Source organism: Equus przewalskii, chromosome 6 (genome assembly GCF_037783145.1).
Source record: "Equus przewalskii isolate Varuska chromosome 6, EquPr2, whole genome shotgun sequence".
In the NCBI taxonomy this organism is placed as follows: Eukaryota; Metazoa; Chordata; class Mammalia; order Perissodactyla; family Equidae; genus Equus; species Equus przewalskii.
Genome location: NC_091836.1, coordinates 85935067 through 85951745, shown reverse-complemented (window position 1 = coordinate 85951745; position 16679 = coordinate 85935067). Strand labels below are relative to the sequence as shown.

The window sequence follows — 16679 nt, the reverse complement described above, 5'->3', positions numbered from 1 at the left end:
AGCCTTGAGGGGGACCCATTCTACTCATTCACCTGCCAGTGGCGGGGAGGTTTCAACTTAGACGCGTGCCTGAGGGAGATGGGGGTGGGGGGACCGGAGGAGCTGGGTTCAAGTTAGGCTTCCCCACTTGCTGGCAGTGAGACGTTGGGTCAGTCCTGCAAATGCCCTCAGCCTGTGTCCTCATCAGAAAAATGGGAGAAATTGTAACCTGCACTCAGCAGGAGCGTTGGGAGATCCCGTTTGTGAGAGCGCTGGATACGCTGGAAAGCACCTGTGAGCGAGCGCCCCGCGCCTGGGACCACTTTTGAAGATATTCAAGCGCCCCCCGAGGTAATGTTCTTCACCGCTTTTCTTATCCACATGGGGTGGGGGCTTGCTCCGCTCTGCCCCCACCAGGTCGCTCCGATCTAACTACATCCACCAGCCCCGTGCCCAGGTGAGCCCCCATCTCAGGCCCCGGGCAGTGAGCTCGCACTCGAGACGCGGAACACGCCCGCTCTGAACCCACGGGGACCCTGCACCTCTCTTCTGCACCCCCGACTCTCCCATCCAAACTCGAGCGTGCCCACACACCCAGCCAGACCTCTTCCCAGCCCACGCGCGCAGGGGGCACTCACAAAGCGTCCCCGAGCGCACCTGGGCGCCCGGGCCGCCACGGCTGCAACGCGGACCCCGAGCGGCCAGGCCGGTGGGGCTCCAGCCGCCCTTCCGGGCCCCGCAGGTAGTGGAGCACGCGGGTGGGGGGAGCGCGGGGGGCGGGGCGGGGCGGGGCGGGGCCGGGGGTGGCGAGGGCCTGACGGCCGGGCCGGCGGCGGAACGGAGAGGGACGGAGGCGCGGGAGGCGCGGGAGGCGCGTGGGGCAGCCGCCGCCGAGCCGAGCCGAGCTGAGCCGAGCCCGCGCCGCCATGCCCCTGGCCTTCTGCGGCAGCGAGAACCACTCGGCCGCCTACCGGGTGGACCAGGGCGTCCTCAACAACGGGTGCTTCGTGGACGCGCTCAACGTGGTGCCGCACGTCTTCCTGCTCTTCATCACCTTCCCCATCCTCTTCATCGGTGAGCGCCGCCGCGGGCCGCGAGGAGGGGCGGGCGGAGGCGGGGAGGCGGGGAGGCGGGAGGGGGAGGCGCTGCGCGCCGCGCCGCTCCGTGTGCCCTGCCGGCCCCGCGGCTGCCGCTCGCCTCGCTCCCGGGGTCCCCGCGCTGGCACACCCGCACATCCCCTCACTGCCTGGGGTGCCTCCGACCCCGCTCCAAACACAGCCGACGCTTCTGACCCAGGAGAACCCCAAGTTTTGCCACTGCAAGGCCAGAGCTGGGGTGGAGAAGGGGCAAAGAAGAGGTTTCTGTACGCGATGGAAGGGTCGGGCGGGGATCGGGCTGCACCCTCAATGGTGCGGTGTAGGGAGCTGGGTCGCCCCTCCCCCAAGCTCCCTCCGTGTCAGCCGCAGCTGTGCCCAGGGAAGAGCGCAGCCTGCGCCTCAGAGGCCGGGATGGAGGCTGCGCGCTCCTGTGCTTCCCCGGGGCTGAGCCAGACAGTAGTCTCTGACAGTCCCGGGGTCCCCCTCGCCCTGGGCGAGGAGAAGTGGGAGCTGGGGACTTGGATCCCCTTCCGCTGCTACCCCACCCGGCGTGTGTCTCCAGAGGACAACTTCTCAGCCTCCTTGCCTAGCAGCGACCCCAGCGGCCCCCAGTGCCCCTGCTTAGGAGACATCTGCAAAGTTGGGCACCACCACCGGGACAATTATGGTGCCTCTTCACCCAAGGTCCCCCTCACCTCTCTTCAAGACCTCAACTTTCCCAAGCAGGCTAGCTCTATCAATTCATAGGGTGTCCCTTGCCTCTCCAAACATGTTAATTTACTTCAAGGAAAAAAGCAAATCAACATTGATAACAGATTTTGGAAAGAAAGGGAAGATTGCTACAAAATTAAATGAAAAAGAGGAGGAATCGAGGTGGCCCAGTTGCGTAGTGGTTAAGTTTGCACACTCTGCTTCTTGGGTGACTGGGGGTTCGCAGGTTTGGATCCGGGGTGCAGAACCTCACACCGCTCATCAAGCCAAGCCACCGCTCATCAAGCATGGTGGCATCCCCATACAAAATAGGGGAGGATTGGCATAAATGTTAGCTCAGCACCAATCTTCCTCACCAAAAAAAAAAAAAAAAGAGAGAGAGAAGGAAGATGCTGCAGAAGCCAACACAAATTTATTGACAAAGATAAACAATTAGACAGAAATAGGAAGGAAGCAAGTGCAACATATGCTCATATGTGTATCAAAAATTGTACCAGTGTTACTGGTATTTCCGCTTCTGTTCTCAACCAAATGGTAACTACATGATAACTTGTCACACAAGAGGTTAGCATATAAAATGGACACCTGCATAGGTGGACCTGCACGGATCCAGGCTTCATGCTCGGATATTTAGTTCATATGTACCAGACTCAGGCATCCTTATGCACAGGTGTTCAAATGGGTACACTCCTCACCCCCACTATGGACCCAATGCTCCAGCACCCTCTGGAGGTTCATACACCATCCTCCAGGTGAGCCAGGTGTCCCATCTCTTCTTGTCTCTCCTTGCAGGATGGGGCAGTCAGAGCTCCAAGGTACACATCCACCATAGCACGTGGCTCCACTTCCCCGGGCACAACCTGCGCTGGATCCTGACCTTCATGCTGCTCTTTGTCCTGGTGTGTGAGATCGCAGAGGGCATCCTGTCTGATGGGTGAGTGACTCTCAGAGGACTCAGGAGAGAGGATCGGCTCCACGTGCTTCCTGAAAGGCCTGGGGAGACCTCAGCTCACCTGCATTCCGTGAGCCAGTATCATTTGCTAATAAATTGAGTAACTGTTTACTCAACATCTCCCGTGTGCCTGGCTCTCTGTGCCCAGGCAGTGGACACAAGTGAGACCAGGCCCTGCCATCAGTGTGGCAGGGTAGAGGGAACCCATATCTCATGCCAAGACCCAGTGAAATAATCCCAGAGCTTATCAGAGTGCCCCAACTCCTGTGGAAGATGCCCCGCCTCTTCCACAAGCTGCTGGAGTTACCATCCCGGGGGAAAAAAATCATTCTTGCTTAAGATCTTTCCTTGGTTCCCAGTTGTTTATGAAGTCCCAAGTCCTCAGCCTGGCATCCAAAGTCCTCCCAGTCAGGCCCCCCTGCCTCTAGCCTCATTCCTGGGCACTTCTCATGCCCACCTTTGCTCTGGGCCTCACAGCGCACTCCTCATACCTCCGCCCCAGCGGGATGTACAGTAGGTTGCAGTTTGTGTCTGTTTGCAGTCTCCCCCTGAGACGGAAAGGCCTCAGGGTGGGAACTTGGGTTTTATCGTCTTTGTATTCACAGAGCAAGGCACATGACAAAGTCCCCTAGACGTTTATTGACTCTTTAAGAGAATCAATGAAATAATGTCACAAGTAAGTACTCTGGGAGGAGAAAGGAAGGCAGCGTTGGGCAAGCTTTCTGGTTGAGGGGACTTTTGAGCTGAGCCTGGAAGGAGGACAGTCAGAGGAGTTCAGAGAGGGAGGGCCAGTGGGGCTGGAGGGAGGAGGAACAGGGGCACCACGAGGAAGGCAGGTGGGGTGGGAACAGTGCAGCGGGGCTGAAGCGTGAAACACAGCTGGGGAGCGATGGAGGCTGAGACTTGAGCGATGGAGGCTGAGACTTGAGCGATGGAGGCTGAGACGTGGGGAGGGGTTGGGCGCATCTCCAGGAGGGCTTCGAATGCCAGGCCGAGTGTTTGGGTTGCATTTTGTCGCAGTTGGGAATCAGCGCAGCCGTTTTAGGTGAGAACCTGAGAGGGTGTCCGGGGGAGGCTGGAGGCAGGGGTGGCTGGAGGTGGAAACAGCGCTCAGGAGGCCACTGCAGCAGGCTAGGTGAGAGAGGACTGCTCCAGAAATGGTGTGTCAGCAGTTGAGGGCGCAGGAGAGGAGGAGATGAGGCAGCCATCTCACCAAGGGAGAATGAAGAATTGGCGAGCTCAGGGATGGCCTCGGTGAGGGGGTGGTGGAGGGGGAGACATTTGGCTTAAAGACCAGAGGTCCAACCCCTCTGAGCTGGAATCAGACCGTGCCCAGACTCCACCCCTGCCAGCCCCGGCTCCTGCAGCTGGACTGCAGGGGGATGGGATCCCCACACCCTCCCTCACCCTCCACTCCCAATGTCTCTGCATCCTGGTTTCCGCAGTAATCTCTGTGATAACTGCTTGCCTTTGATAATCCTCCTGATTATCCAAGTCCCCAGACCAGCAAGAAGACCAACTGCGTACTGCCACGTAATTAGCAGGGGACAAGTCCCCCACCCCCAACACCTCTTCCAAAGCAGCAGAAACGCTGGAGAGGGGAGGGATGCCCTGTGAGCCCTCAGGCCAGAATGTACTCAGGGGCTTATAAGATTATAATCATCGAGGTGACAGAGAGGAAAACACCCTTCCCGTGGGGAAGGCAGACCTGGGTATTAGGCTAACGCTTCTGCTGTGGACAAGCTGTGGGACTTTAGAAAAGCCACCCAGCCTTTCTGGGCCTCACTTCCTCTATCTGTGAATTGAGCCTCATCATCCTGCCTTGCCTGCTTCACAGGGCCGTGGAGGATGACATTAGAGATGGACAGAGTGGCAGAGCCCTGGGCAGATAGTATATTCCCGGAAGGTGGGAGACTGGAATGAATCAGGTCGAGGACTCCCTCCTGCGGGCTGTCCAGCAGCCCGTCCTGTGTGGGCACCTGTACCCCAAAGCTCTCCAGCTCAGTGCAAACCACCATTCCCTCCCCAGCGGGCAGGTCGGCTTCTCAGCTGGGCCCTTGTCACCTGGCCTTTGCTGGCCTCCATCTGTGGGCCTACACCCCTGGGCAGGCAAGCCTGAGGGAGGGACATAGGAAGGGAGCAGACCCTGCCCTGTGGCACCCCCAGTCCATCCCAGCCTGGGTTTGCAGACCTGCCTGGAAGTCTGGGGGCAGGTGGGAGTGGGGGCTGGGTAAAGCAGTGGTCTTCAAACTTGACTTTGGTTTAGGGTCAGCCTCATTCAGTGGTTAATTAAGGCATCGTTAACTGATAGGCCTTCCTGCCTTCCTGTGGATATTATTTCTGTGTGATGCTCAGAATTCAGAACAACCAAAGCAGCATAGGTTAGTGAGGATTTTTTTTATAGAGAATGTTTTCCTAGACCACTATACACTGGGAAAAGGCCAGATATAACACTGTTACCTAATTTCTTACCTAATTCAGTGTATATTATCCAGTAAAGCAGCCAAAATCTATCTTATTAAGTCATGTCATGAAATATTTACCTCAATTATGGTTATTCATCATCTTATTTAACTTTGTAAAATGTTTATCATTTCTAACTCCTATTGGAAAAAAAGAATTTATTTAAACTTTAATATAACACTTTGGATATCACTTAAAAATATGTGAGGGTGTATAGGGTTTTCTAAATTATTTCGAGGAGTAGAGAGGCAAGAGTTTCGAAGAGCCCTGGGCAGCGTGTTGCTTGTTCCCAGCATCCCCACCCGTGACTGATTGCCTTGTACCTCCTGTCAGTCTGAAGACATTTTGTTGAGAATATCGACCAATCAAGGCTTAAAGAATATCGACACTTACAGTGTCATTTAATAAGAAATCCAGAAGTCACCTTTTCTGGTTGGTTTGATTGCTTAGTGATGACATCAGGGAGCCAGCCTCTTGCCATCTTTCTAGCCAGCCTCTGTGTGTCCACCACATCTTCCCCATGGTTACAAGATGGCTGCCCAGCTCGGGTATCACTTAGGCAAGGGCAAAGGGGACATGCTCCTCACACGCCTCCTCTTTATGCAGGAGATCCTCTTCCACAGACTCTCCTTTACATCTCACTGGCCAGAATTGGGTTAGACAGCCGCCCTTGGACCAATCACTGACAAAGGGGTGTGGAATTGCATGGCTGCTTGAACCAATCAGCATTCATCCCCTGGGGCTGGGCGCGTTGCTGCTGGAGCAAACTGTGGTTCTTCTAGCCAGGCAGAAGGGAGCATGCTATTTGGTGAACTGCTCACACTGGCTCTACGCCCACACCCCAAACCCACCAGACCACTTGGGGTCCCAACATGGCTCTCATTATGTCCCCACTCCTCTGTTGAACTCCTGCTCATCCATCAAAGTCCAGCCTGGTGCCACCTCCTTTGTGAAGCTTTCCCTGGTTGCCCACCCCCTCCTTTGTGCTCTCAGCCTTCTGTCCATTTGCAGTCTCACTTCCCTAGGCTGCCTGGTCAAACAGTTAGCTCTGAGCATGGTTGCCACCCACCCCCCCAACACATAGAGTCAGCTTCTCGAGGCCAGGGACCCTTAGAATGCTGGATAGAAGGAACAGCACAAGCAAGGGCAGCACTGAGCCAGGAAAGTGGAGGAGACCTTCTGGGAAGGGAGGGGGTCCCAACACAGCTTCAGCAGAAAGAGCAGCTGGGCAGTGCTGGAAAAGGGACTTGAGGCCATATCACTGGAGCTTTGGAGCCAGGCTGCGGACTAAGGGTTTTGCTATCTGTACGAGGGAGCCGTGGAAGGGCACGATCAGGCCAATTAAGGCAAGCCTCCTCACCAGTCATGGGGAAGCCTGAGGTCTGGGAGCAAGCTCTGGCCTCCATGGGTCTTATCACCAGGCCAGAGTCCACCACCACCAAGGCCTCTGTGAGTTAAAATGGGGAGGGAGTGACCTGATATTGGCTGCCTCCATCCCCTTCCCAAGGGAGGGAACACAGGCAGTGACCCTGGGCTTGTTACTTAGCCTCTCTCTGACTCAGTTTCCTCCGCCGTAAAATGAGGAGACTGAGAGTACCAATTTCATGGAATTTTATGAAGATTAAATGAGTTAATATACATCAAGTACTTAGAACAGTGCCTGGCACAGGGTAAATGCCCAATAAATATTGACTGTCAGTGTTGTTATTACACTGCCTGGGCAGGGCTGTCAGTGCCACCTTATGCTGTTCGTGTTAAATGTGGCTGTCACTCAGTGAGCTGTGGTGTACAGGCCCCTGTACTGCCCAGGTGACCCCAGGGACAGGGAGCCAGTTGCGTTCATTCCCAGAGAACTGGTTCCAGGCCAGAGGCTTTGCAACTGCAACTACCAACACCGGCCTCCCTATGCTAGGTTCCGTCATCCTGAACCCAGCGAGAGAAGTCCGTGAATTCCGGAGCCTGTGTGCTGAGCCCTCACAGCATCTATGTGTGGACTCCTGGGCCCCTTAGTTAAGCGGCCTGTCTGGCATATGGGCTGGGCAGAGACGCTCGTCTGTGGAGCGGAGCTGTGCATGTGAGCTAGAGGCCCGGCTATGTGCTGAGCCCGAAGCAGAGGCCTGGGCTGCTCTATTGGGGCACTCAGCACATCCCATCTCTGTCTCTCTCTCCCCTCCATCTCAGGGTGACTGAATCCCGCCATCTCCACCTGTACATGCCGGCCGGGATGGCGTTCATGGCTACCGTCACCTCCGTGGTCTACTATCACAACATCGAGACCTCCAACTTCCCCAAGCTGCTGATCGGTAAGGGGGCGGGGGCGAGAGGGACCGCTACCTCCATTCACTCCTTCAGATAATGTTCACTGAGGACTTACTGTGCGCTGGGCACTGTTCTAGGTGCTAGAGGTTCAGAAGTGGAGAAGAAAAACATCCCTGCCTTCATGGTGCTTACAAGTCGGTGGACGAGACAGACAGGCAAAGACAGTAAATACGCAAACAAACAGTTAGATAGTGATGATGCTGTGAAGAAAATGAAGCTGGGTATGGAGTAGAGATGCTGGTGACGTTGCTGTCTATATAGGGTGCTAGGGGAGGCCTCTGATGAGAGTGAACATGCAGATAGTTGGGGGAAGAATGTTCCATGCGGATGGAACAGCATGTGCAAAGGCCTTCTTGTAGGAACAAACTTAGCAAAGAGGCCACTGTAGGAAAGCCAAATGAGCAAGGGGAAGAATGGTAGGAGATGAAGTCAAGGGGCAGGAGAGGAGCAAAGATGACGCCTGGACTCTGTGCCTGAGCGCCTGGGCAGATGGTGGTGTTAATAACTGCCAGGGCAAGGGAGCAGGAGCTGGGGGGTTGGGGCATGTTGAGTTTGAGAACAGCCTACTCACGTGTCAGGTGGGCAGTTAGATGAAAGAGCCAGGCATTCAGGGGAGGGCAGGCCTAGAGATAGACATTCAGCAGTCCTGGGCTTCCAGTGCATCTAAAGCTTCAGCCCGGATGAGGTCACCTGGAGAAAAAAGAGAAAGGGCCCAGGACCAGAGCCTGCGGTTTGCCAACATCTAGAAAGACTCAGGAAGGAGTGCATGCTTAGATCCTCTGACCCTGTGTGGCTGGGGTCCATGCAGAAACAACAGTGATGACTGTTGACGTCTACGGAGCATGTCCTGTGTGTCAGGCTCAGTGCTAAGCTCCCCACGTGCATTCTCTCTCTTCATTCCCACCACCTCCCTATGGTTCTGTTGCCGCCCCCATTGTGCAGATGTGGTCCTCGAAACTCAGAGAGGTCAAAGATGATAACAGTGAGCACTCGCATTGCCCTCACCAGGTGTCAGGCACAACCCTCAGGCTTTTGCATACATTGACTCCTTTAATCCTGGCAACCACACTGTGAGGCAGGGACCGTTATCATCTCCCCTGAGGGATCAGGAGACCGAGGCTCAGAGGTTACCTGACTTGCGCGAGTCTGCCCAGCTAGTCAAGGGGCAGAGCCTGGCACCCAAGCAGGTCCTCGACCGTCGCTGAGACTGCGTATCTCAGGGTCCGCAGACTGTGCCTCGGCCGCAGGTGGGCCTCTGTGTTGGGCTCCATCGCGAGTCTAAGGCTGAAGCTATCAGGCTGTGGTCAGACTGTGTGTTGTGAAGTCAGACTGTGATTTTTAGGCGTCGCAGCATCTAACTGACATCCGGAGTCTGGAACACTCTGTGCTAAGCCAGTGACAGTGCAGTGACGTCAGGGGGCAGAGAGCGTTTCCTGAGCTAATTGCAGGTTTGCTTTCCATGTGAGGTGGGGGCTGGGCTCCAGCAGGATCATCCAGGTGACACCCCGACCCCCACCCCAGGGGCCCCCATGCGAGTGTGGTTGGGGGACTCAGGGGCAGCTGATTGAGAGATGTTAAATACAGGCTTCAGAGGGCCTCCTGCTCCAGTTTCGGAGGCAGCTTCTCAAGTGCAGGGAACCCGTCACTAGCCATCAGGGCCTGGCTGACCGGCGCCCCTGGAAACAGCTGTCTGGGCATCTGGCGAGTTCATTCTCTCATTCTCTAGAACGCACATGATGTTCTGTCCCTAAAGCACGAATACCACCCATGGCTGGATCAGGACTTCTCCAAGGAACAAGGACTAACTCCTTCCATTCTCCTTTGTTAGAGTTTTTCTCTCCACGGAGCTGGACATTCTAGAACAGGGAAGACTGAACAGGATGTACCCATGAGCTGCAGGGAGAGAGGGCAGTGGGTGTTGAGGGAATAGCTAGCCTATGAGGAGGCTACTGTCTGGTCACAGGTCTGGAGTCTTACAAAAGGGTGAATCATGATGCAGTTTACATTGTCCCATGAAACAACTTTGATCCTGGGACCCCAGATGAGATCAGGAAATGTTCTGTGAGAAAGTCATGTTTGAGCTGAAAGCTAGGTAGGAGCTAATTCAGAGAAGGGAGAGGGGAGTGCTTCAGGCAGCAGGAACAGCATGTGCAAAGGCCCTGAGGCAGGAGGAGCAAAGCACATTAGGAGATCCAGAAGAAAAGCAGTGGCTAGAGTGCAGAGAGCACAGGGGAACTGAACTGAAGGCTGTAGTGGTGGGTGGAGCCTGCACCAGGCAGAGCCTTGAAGACCATACACAAGCCTTGGTCTTTATCCCAAGGACCCTGGGAAACCATTGAGGATTGGGTTTTGGTTTTGTTTGTTTGTTTATGTGTGTGTGTGTGTGTGTGTGTGTGTGTGTGTGTGTGTGTGTGTAGCAACATATGCGTAACAAAATTTACCTTTTTAATCAATTTTAAGTGTATGGTTCAGGGGCATTAAGCACATTCATATTGTTGTACAACCATTACCACCATCCATCTCCAAAACTTTTTCATCTTCCCAAACTGAAACTCCATCCCCTTTAAATAATAACTCCCCATTGCCCTCTCCCCCGACCCCTCACAGCCCCCGTTCTTTCTATCTCTGTGACTCTGACTCCTCTAGGTACCTCATATAAGTGGGATCATACACTATTTTGTCCTTCAGTGACTGGCTCATTTCACTTAGCATCATATCATCAAGGTTCGCGCATGCTGTAGCATGTGTCTGAATGTCCTTCCTTCTTAAGGCTGAATGACATTCTGCTGTGTGGATAGACCATTTTGTTTATGCGTTCATCCTTCGAGGGACACTGGGGTGCTTCCACCTTTGTCCATTGTGAAGAATGCTGCTGTGCGCATGGGGGCCTTGAGGTCATATTTGATTGTATTTACTGCTTTCTGGAGGCCAGATGGGAGGAGGGGAGGCAGGGCAACCGTGAGAAAGCTCTCAGTGGTCCAGGGCAGACATGATGGCGCCTGGGACCCAGGTGGCCACCCAGATGGAAAGAAGTAGATGGATTCAAGAGAGCCAGGAGGTAAAATAGAGAGAATTCGGTAATGGGCTGGATGTGGGGCTGAGGGCGGGAAAGGAGGGAAGAAGCGGGGAAATGGGAATTCAGAGCGTGAGCTCCCCAGCAGCCCCTGGGTCACACCGTTTTCTTTCTGTCTCCTTTTCTCTCTGTCAAGCACGAAGCTTTGGCCGAGTGTTGCTGTGTCTGGCAGCAGGCTGAGGGCACAGCACTATGAGATAGGACTGTGGAAGTAACCCTGGCTTAGTCCTGGCTCCACCACTGACTCCCTGGGTGACCTTGCACAAGACAATCAGGCTCTCTGAGCCTCAGTTTCCCCTTTCGGTCAGGAATAGTAGGTCCCTGCCTAAGTCACAGGGTTGTTATGAAGATCAGTTCAGAGCATGTCTGTTAAGTGTTAGAGGCAAGACCAGTGAGAGGCGTATTTTCAAGCTTGGCCCAGAAGGTAGCCCCGACTAAGGGCAACAGAGGTTCTGATGCCTGGGATGGAGTACGCCTGGGGGAGGGTGGTATTGTAGCAGGGGCACGGCCTCCAGCTGTGGGATCCTTGTGACCTGGAGACAGACTGAACTGAAGGACCATCGCCCCAGTCCTGAGGGCTGGGACCGTGGGGCAGGCACTTCTGCCCTCTGGGCTAATGCTCTCCCCCAGGGCCTGAGACCGAGGGCGTCTGCCCTCCCTGGGCAAGTTCAACGTCTCCACCTAGTTCCCAGCCCAGAGCCCGCCTAGGGCAGGCCCCAGCTTTTGTCCCCAACAGATGTGTTGGCATCCATGTCCAGGCCCACCGAGGGCTGGAGGGCAGGGTGCAGGTCCCTGCGCCGCTCCGCTGGAGTGGAGCTCTAGGGGGCTTAGGCCTTGCCTGCCGGTGACGCCAGGGAGTGAGAAGAGAAGGAGCCGCCTGTGCTGTTTTTGGTCGTTGCCAGCTGACCACGGTTGATTGGAAGGTGGTGGTGGGAATTACGGGGTTAGAGTCCACTGATAGCTTCTGACGGTCATGGTCCCGGGTCTGAAATCTGGAGATAAAAATATTAACAGCTGATGTTCAAAGAGTACCCCTGCGTGCCAGGCTCCCTGCGCCGAATGCCGTCCAGACGTTGTTCACAACTCTTAGAGGCAATGCTATCATTATCCCCATTTTACAGATGAGGAAACTGAGGCCTGGATGGGCTAAATGACTTACCCAAGGTCACACAGCTGTGTGGTCACAGGATCTGAGCCCAGGAGTATCTGGCTGCAGGGCCGGCTCTAACCACTGTCCACACTGCCTCACAGGACTCTGACTCACTTTTTTGTAACCCCCTCCCCACTCCCCTCCCCCAGGTTCCCTGAGGAGCGTTGTCATGCTGTGGTGGCCTCTGGACTAGGGGCCAGGGACCTAGGCCCTCACCCTTTCTCTCTCATTAGCTTGCACTGAGCTTGGGCAGGCCACCTCCTCTCTCTGGGCCTCAGTTTCCTCATCTGTGAAGTTAAAGGGCTGGAATGAAGGCCCTTTAAGATCTTCCTGGCTTGGAAATCCTACAAGGAAGCCATTGTTGGGTGGGGCCTCCTGCTGCCCTGCCACTTAACGACTGTGTGACCATGGATCAATTACCTAACCTTCCTGAGCCTCGATTCCTTTGTTAAGTTGAGGGTGTGACACAATACTTCCCTCGCAAGGTTATTGTAAGGAATAAATGAGATGATGTGTTTAAAGTGCTTACTTGGCACAGCGCCTATAACTTAGTTAAATTCAAGAAAAAATTTTCCTATTTTTCTTCTTATTATTTATTGCAAAGGGAAATTTGACTGACCAGCTTGACTTGCAAGATTATTAATGCTTTTGAACATGCCTATCATAAATGTTTTAATGTATATACGTCATCTCAAAATGACACACTCATATGTTCACATACCACACCTCCCTTTACTCAGAAATGTGCACTCACACCCAGAACACTTGCATAACACACACCCCTCCTGTGACACACTCCTTTTCTTCCCTTTGCTCTCGCATACTCGCACACACGTGAGTGCACACACATGCGAAGATGTGCACGCACGTCCCCTGTGCTCTCCCGTCCCTGCTCGGCAGCCCTGCTCGTCTACTGGACCCTGGCCTTCATCACCAAGACCATCAAGTTTGTCAAGTTCTACGACCATGCCATCGGCTTCTCACAGCTGCGCTTCTGCCTCACGGGGCTGCTGGTGATTCTCTACGGCATGCTGCTCCTCGTGGAGGTCAACGTCATCAGGGTGAGGGTAAGCTGCCGCTCCTGGGCTGCCCCCCGCCTGGGGACACCCCCCTGGGCCAGCGCGGGCCTTCTGAGCAGTGTCCTACCCCTGGTGTGGGCCCCCGCCCTGCTTCTTAGCCAAGCCCTGAAAGAGTCAGCTTGTTTTACCTGCCCCGAAAAGGGGATTGACGCCAGTGGGAGAATTTTCAGAGGAACATTCCATCTGGCCCAGCTGCCGTCTACCCCAGGCCTCCAGAGGGAAAGGAAGGGACAGGAGGTGTTAGCCGAGGTTGGAGGATTCTGGGTTTAATTCTGTAGAGAGGGGAAAAAGCTTCAGGGACTGGCTCCTCTGAGCTTTGCTGTTTTGGTTTTTCTGGGGAGGGAGTGGGGAATTGTTTTTATTTTAATGTCTTCATATAGTTACGCATGTATGTGAATGAGTACATGTGGCTTCATCTGGGTCTTTTTTTTGTTTTATCATTTTTGTTTGTCCCCTCCCCCTCCCCCGACCTTTCCCTCCCAGCTACCCCAATTAACAACGTAGTGTATTATCCTTCTGTTCCTTGCTTTTATTAATATCGTGCCATGTACTTGTATCTATTTAGGGTTCTTTTTTCTCAACACATATAAGTATACAGGTTTTCCCCCTTAATATTCATCTTCTAAAAATGGTTATCAATACACTGGTTTCTACAACTTGCTTTTCTCACCCAACAGCGATCTCTTAGGAGATAGTCTCCCCTCCAAATCTGGTATGGTCAATTTAGTTTTCTTTTTTTTTTTTTTCAAAGATTGGCACCTGAACTAACAACTGTTGCCAATCTTCTTTTTTTTTTTTCACTGCTTTATCTTCCCAAACCCCCAGTACATAGTTGTATATCTTAGTTGCAGGTCCTTCTAGTTGTGGGATGTGGGACACCGCCTCAACGTGGCCTAATGAGCGGTGCCATGTCCGCGCCCAGGATCCGAACCCTGGGCTGCCACAGTGGAGTGTGCAAACTTAACCACTGGGCCACGGAGCCAGCACCCAATTTACTTTTCTTAATGGCTGCGTAATATTCCATCATGTGGATGAGCCACCATTTATCCAGCCATTACCCTATTGATAGGCATTCGTTTTGTTGCCAAGTTTTTGCCTTCACAAATAACAGTGTATTAAACATACTTATGTCTTTATATATTTCTGCTTTTATTCTATGGGCGAGAGTCCAAGGAGTGGAGTTGCTGGTTCAAGGAGTCTTTTAAATTTTAATTGATGTTGTAGATTGCCTTCCAGAAAGGCAGTAATTTACCAGTAATGAATAAGAAAACTCTTTCCCTTCCTCCAGCAGTGGGGGTATAGCCATTTCTAATTTGGGCCATTCTCACGAGTGTAAAGTGCCACTTTAATTTGCGTGTCCCACTCCTCTGCTTTTAGTCAGTGATTTGCAGGGCGAAGGCCTTCTGTGTTCCCTGCCTCAGCTGGCCCTCACAGCAACCCCGTGATGCAAGGATCACCCCCTTTTTAGGTGAGGAAACATTTTAGAAGAGACTTGTCCAAACACACCTTGCTAGTAAGTGGAAGAGGCAGGATTTGAACCCAGGTCTGCATGGCTTCACATTCTGCAAACCCAGCATGAAACATGTTGGTGTCCTCAGATCGGTGGAGAAGATGGTATATGGAGACTCCTGCTCTTCCCCAACCCAACTTAAACCCAACTCAACCCAGCCAGGGGCATTCTGAGTAGACCTCAACGAAGAGTTACAAGTCAGGAGGTCCTGGCATTGGTGGCCAAGAGATGTTGGGGGGTCTTTTTCCTAGGAAGAGGCAAGAGATGGCCCTGTCTGTTAGAGGTTGAGGACGGGATGTCATGAGCCCACATCTCTGCTGGGGTTAAGTGGAGAGTGGTGAGAAGTTGCACTTACCCATCCCTGGTGGCCCATGTGCTCCACAGAGATATATCTTCTTCAAGATGCCAAGGGAGGTGAAGCCCCCTGAGGACCTGCAGGACTTGGGGGTGCGCTTCCTGCAGCCTTTCGTGAACCTGCTGTCCAAAGGCACCTACTGGTGGATGAACGCCTTCATCAAGACCGCCCACAAGAAGCCCATTGACCTCCGAGCCATTGGGAAGCTACCCATTGCCATGAGGGCCCTTACCAACTACCGGCGGCTCTGCGAGGCCTTCGATGCCCAGGCGGTCAGTGCGGGCACAGCCACACCATCCATTCCCCACCCTCCAGTTTAGAGTCATAGATGAGGACCTCAGAAAGCATCAGGTCAAACCCCTGGTGAGACAGGTGGGGAAACTGAGGCCCAGTGAGGGGAAGAGGCTTGCCCTAAGTCACACAGTGAACCGGGGACAAGTCAGGACTAAAGACTCATAGGATGGTCACAGCTGGAATGTCCCTTACAGTTTAGGTCATCTGATCTAGTACCTTCACTGTCCAGATGGGAGACTGAGACCCTGAGAAGGGAAGTGACCCTCTGGATTCCCCCTCTGTCCTTCCTTCTGGAGCTCAATGACTATGGTGGGAATTTTCACCCATTTTGGAGCAGGGGTTTTAGTGGCCTGATCCGTATAGTAACTCTATGAGTTGGGCCAGGCAGGGGTCTCCCCCCTTTCTGAGCTGGAAACTGTGGCTCTGAGAAAAGCCATGAGCTGCCCAGAGCTGGCCCGCAGCTGGTGGGTGGCAGAGATGGTCTCCTACCTCCCAGTCCAGTGCTCCTTTGCTGCGTCTACCCTAGCACAGCGGGGAGAAACTGAGGCAGGTGCCGTGGCTGGTGGAAACCGGAGAGCGTGGCACATGCCGCTCCCTCAGTGCAGTGCTGTGCTCATCACAGTCCCTGACCAGCTGTGTGGCCTTGATCAGCATCTGGCCTGTCTCCCCACCTGGACCACGTTGGCATTGATAGGGCACATCTGGCCGTGCACTTGATGGTTCCATGATTTCTTCCTGGAGTTCACCTGTTTGCAGCAGATGTGGCCACTGGGTTTCCCCAGGCAACAGGAACCAGGGGCTTCCTGGGAGGCCGGGCCTTGCCGTGAACAGGCCCTCAGCCACTCTGACCTGGCTGTGGGTCTCTCTGGACAGAGAAAGGATGTGCAGAGCACGCAGGGTGCCCGGGCCATCTGGAGAGCACTCTGCCATGCCTTCGGGAGACGCCTGGTCCTCAGCAGCACTTTCCGCATCTTGGCCGACCTGCTGGGCTTCGCCGGGCCACTGTGCATCTTCGGGATCGTGGACCACCTTGGGAAGGAGAACCGCATCTCCCAGCCCAAGGTAGGCTGCCCCAGGGGTGGAGCAGGTCACCCTTTGGAAAGTTCTCACTCCTGCATGAGAATGTGCAAGAGGTCAATGTGTGTGAGCCGCGGCCGCCCTGCAGCAGCTTCTCACACATGCACAAAGCCCGTGGCTGTATCCCCCTCCGGAAGATGCTCTGCATCCAGTCGTCGGAAATGCCAGGAGGTAAGCTGGTGCCCCAGGAGGATCTATGGTGCCCTGCTCTCCTCACCACACCGTCACCACCGTAATACCTCTCCCAGTTATTTAGTCATTCAGAAAGTTGCAAGAAGCATTTACCCAGTGTCCAGAGCTGCTATGATTTGTGGGATGTGTTGGCTTTTAGTTAATGTCATCTTAACAGACTCTGAATAACTTTTCAGGGGTCTGTCTTCTTCAGTTCTGTAGATCCCTAGCATTCGAGGTTCTACAGGGCGTCTTGGGGACTGACGTTGGCGGTGAGGGGAGTGGGGAACCTCCGTGCGTAGGGTTTTTTCACCCCCGACTCCAAATTTCATTCAGAGCTGCCCCAGTTCTATTAATATGTGAGACTGTCCCATTAAAAATTATTTTTTTAAAAATGTTCCATCTTACAAATAATAAGGTACAACTGAAATTTCACAATGCTGTAAACT

The 16679-nt window shown here is 53.9% G+C and overlaps 1 protein-coding gene across 11 annotated transcripts in view; it reads left to right on the top strand.

The window, feature by feature from the left end:
• ABCC8 (ATP binding cassette subfamily C member 8) overlaps positions 1-16679 on the top strand; it is a 75546-nt gene continuing 58867 nt past the window's right edge. For 4 of the 11 annotated variants that reach the window (XM_070626529.1, XM_070626528.1, XM_070626527.1 and 1 more), the window contains exons 1-6: positions 790-1053; positions 2580-2721; positions 7384-7505; positions 12645-12811; positions 14718-14960; positions 15856-16044. In XM_070626529.1, coding sequence (XP_070482630.1) covers positions 906-1053; positions 2580-2721; positions 7384-7505; positions 12645-12811; positions 14718-14960; positions 15856-16044 — 1011 coding nt within the window. In that variant the 5' untranslated portion in view covers positions 790-905. Of the gene's footprint in view, positions 331-367; positions 722-778; positions 1054-2579; positions 2722-7383; positions 7506-12644; positions 12812-14717; positions 14961-15855; positions 16045-16679 lie in introns of those variants that run through there. The other 7 variants (XM_070626531.1, XM_070626533.1, XM_070626534.1 and 4 more) reach the window with 7 other exon arrangements.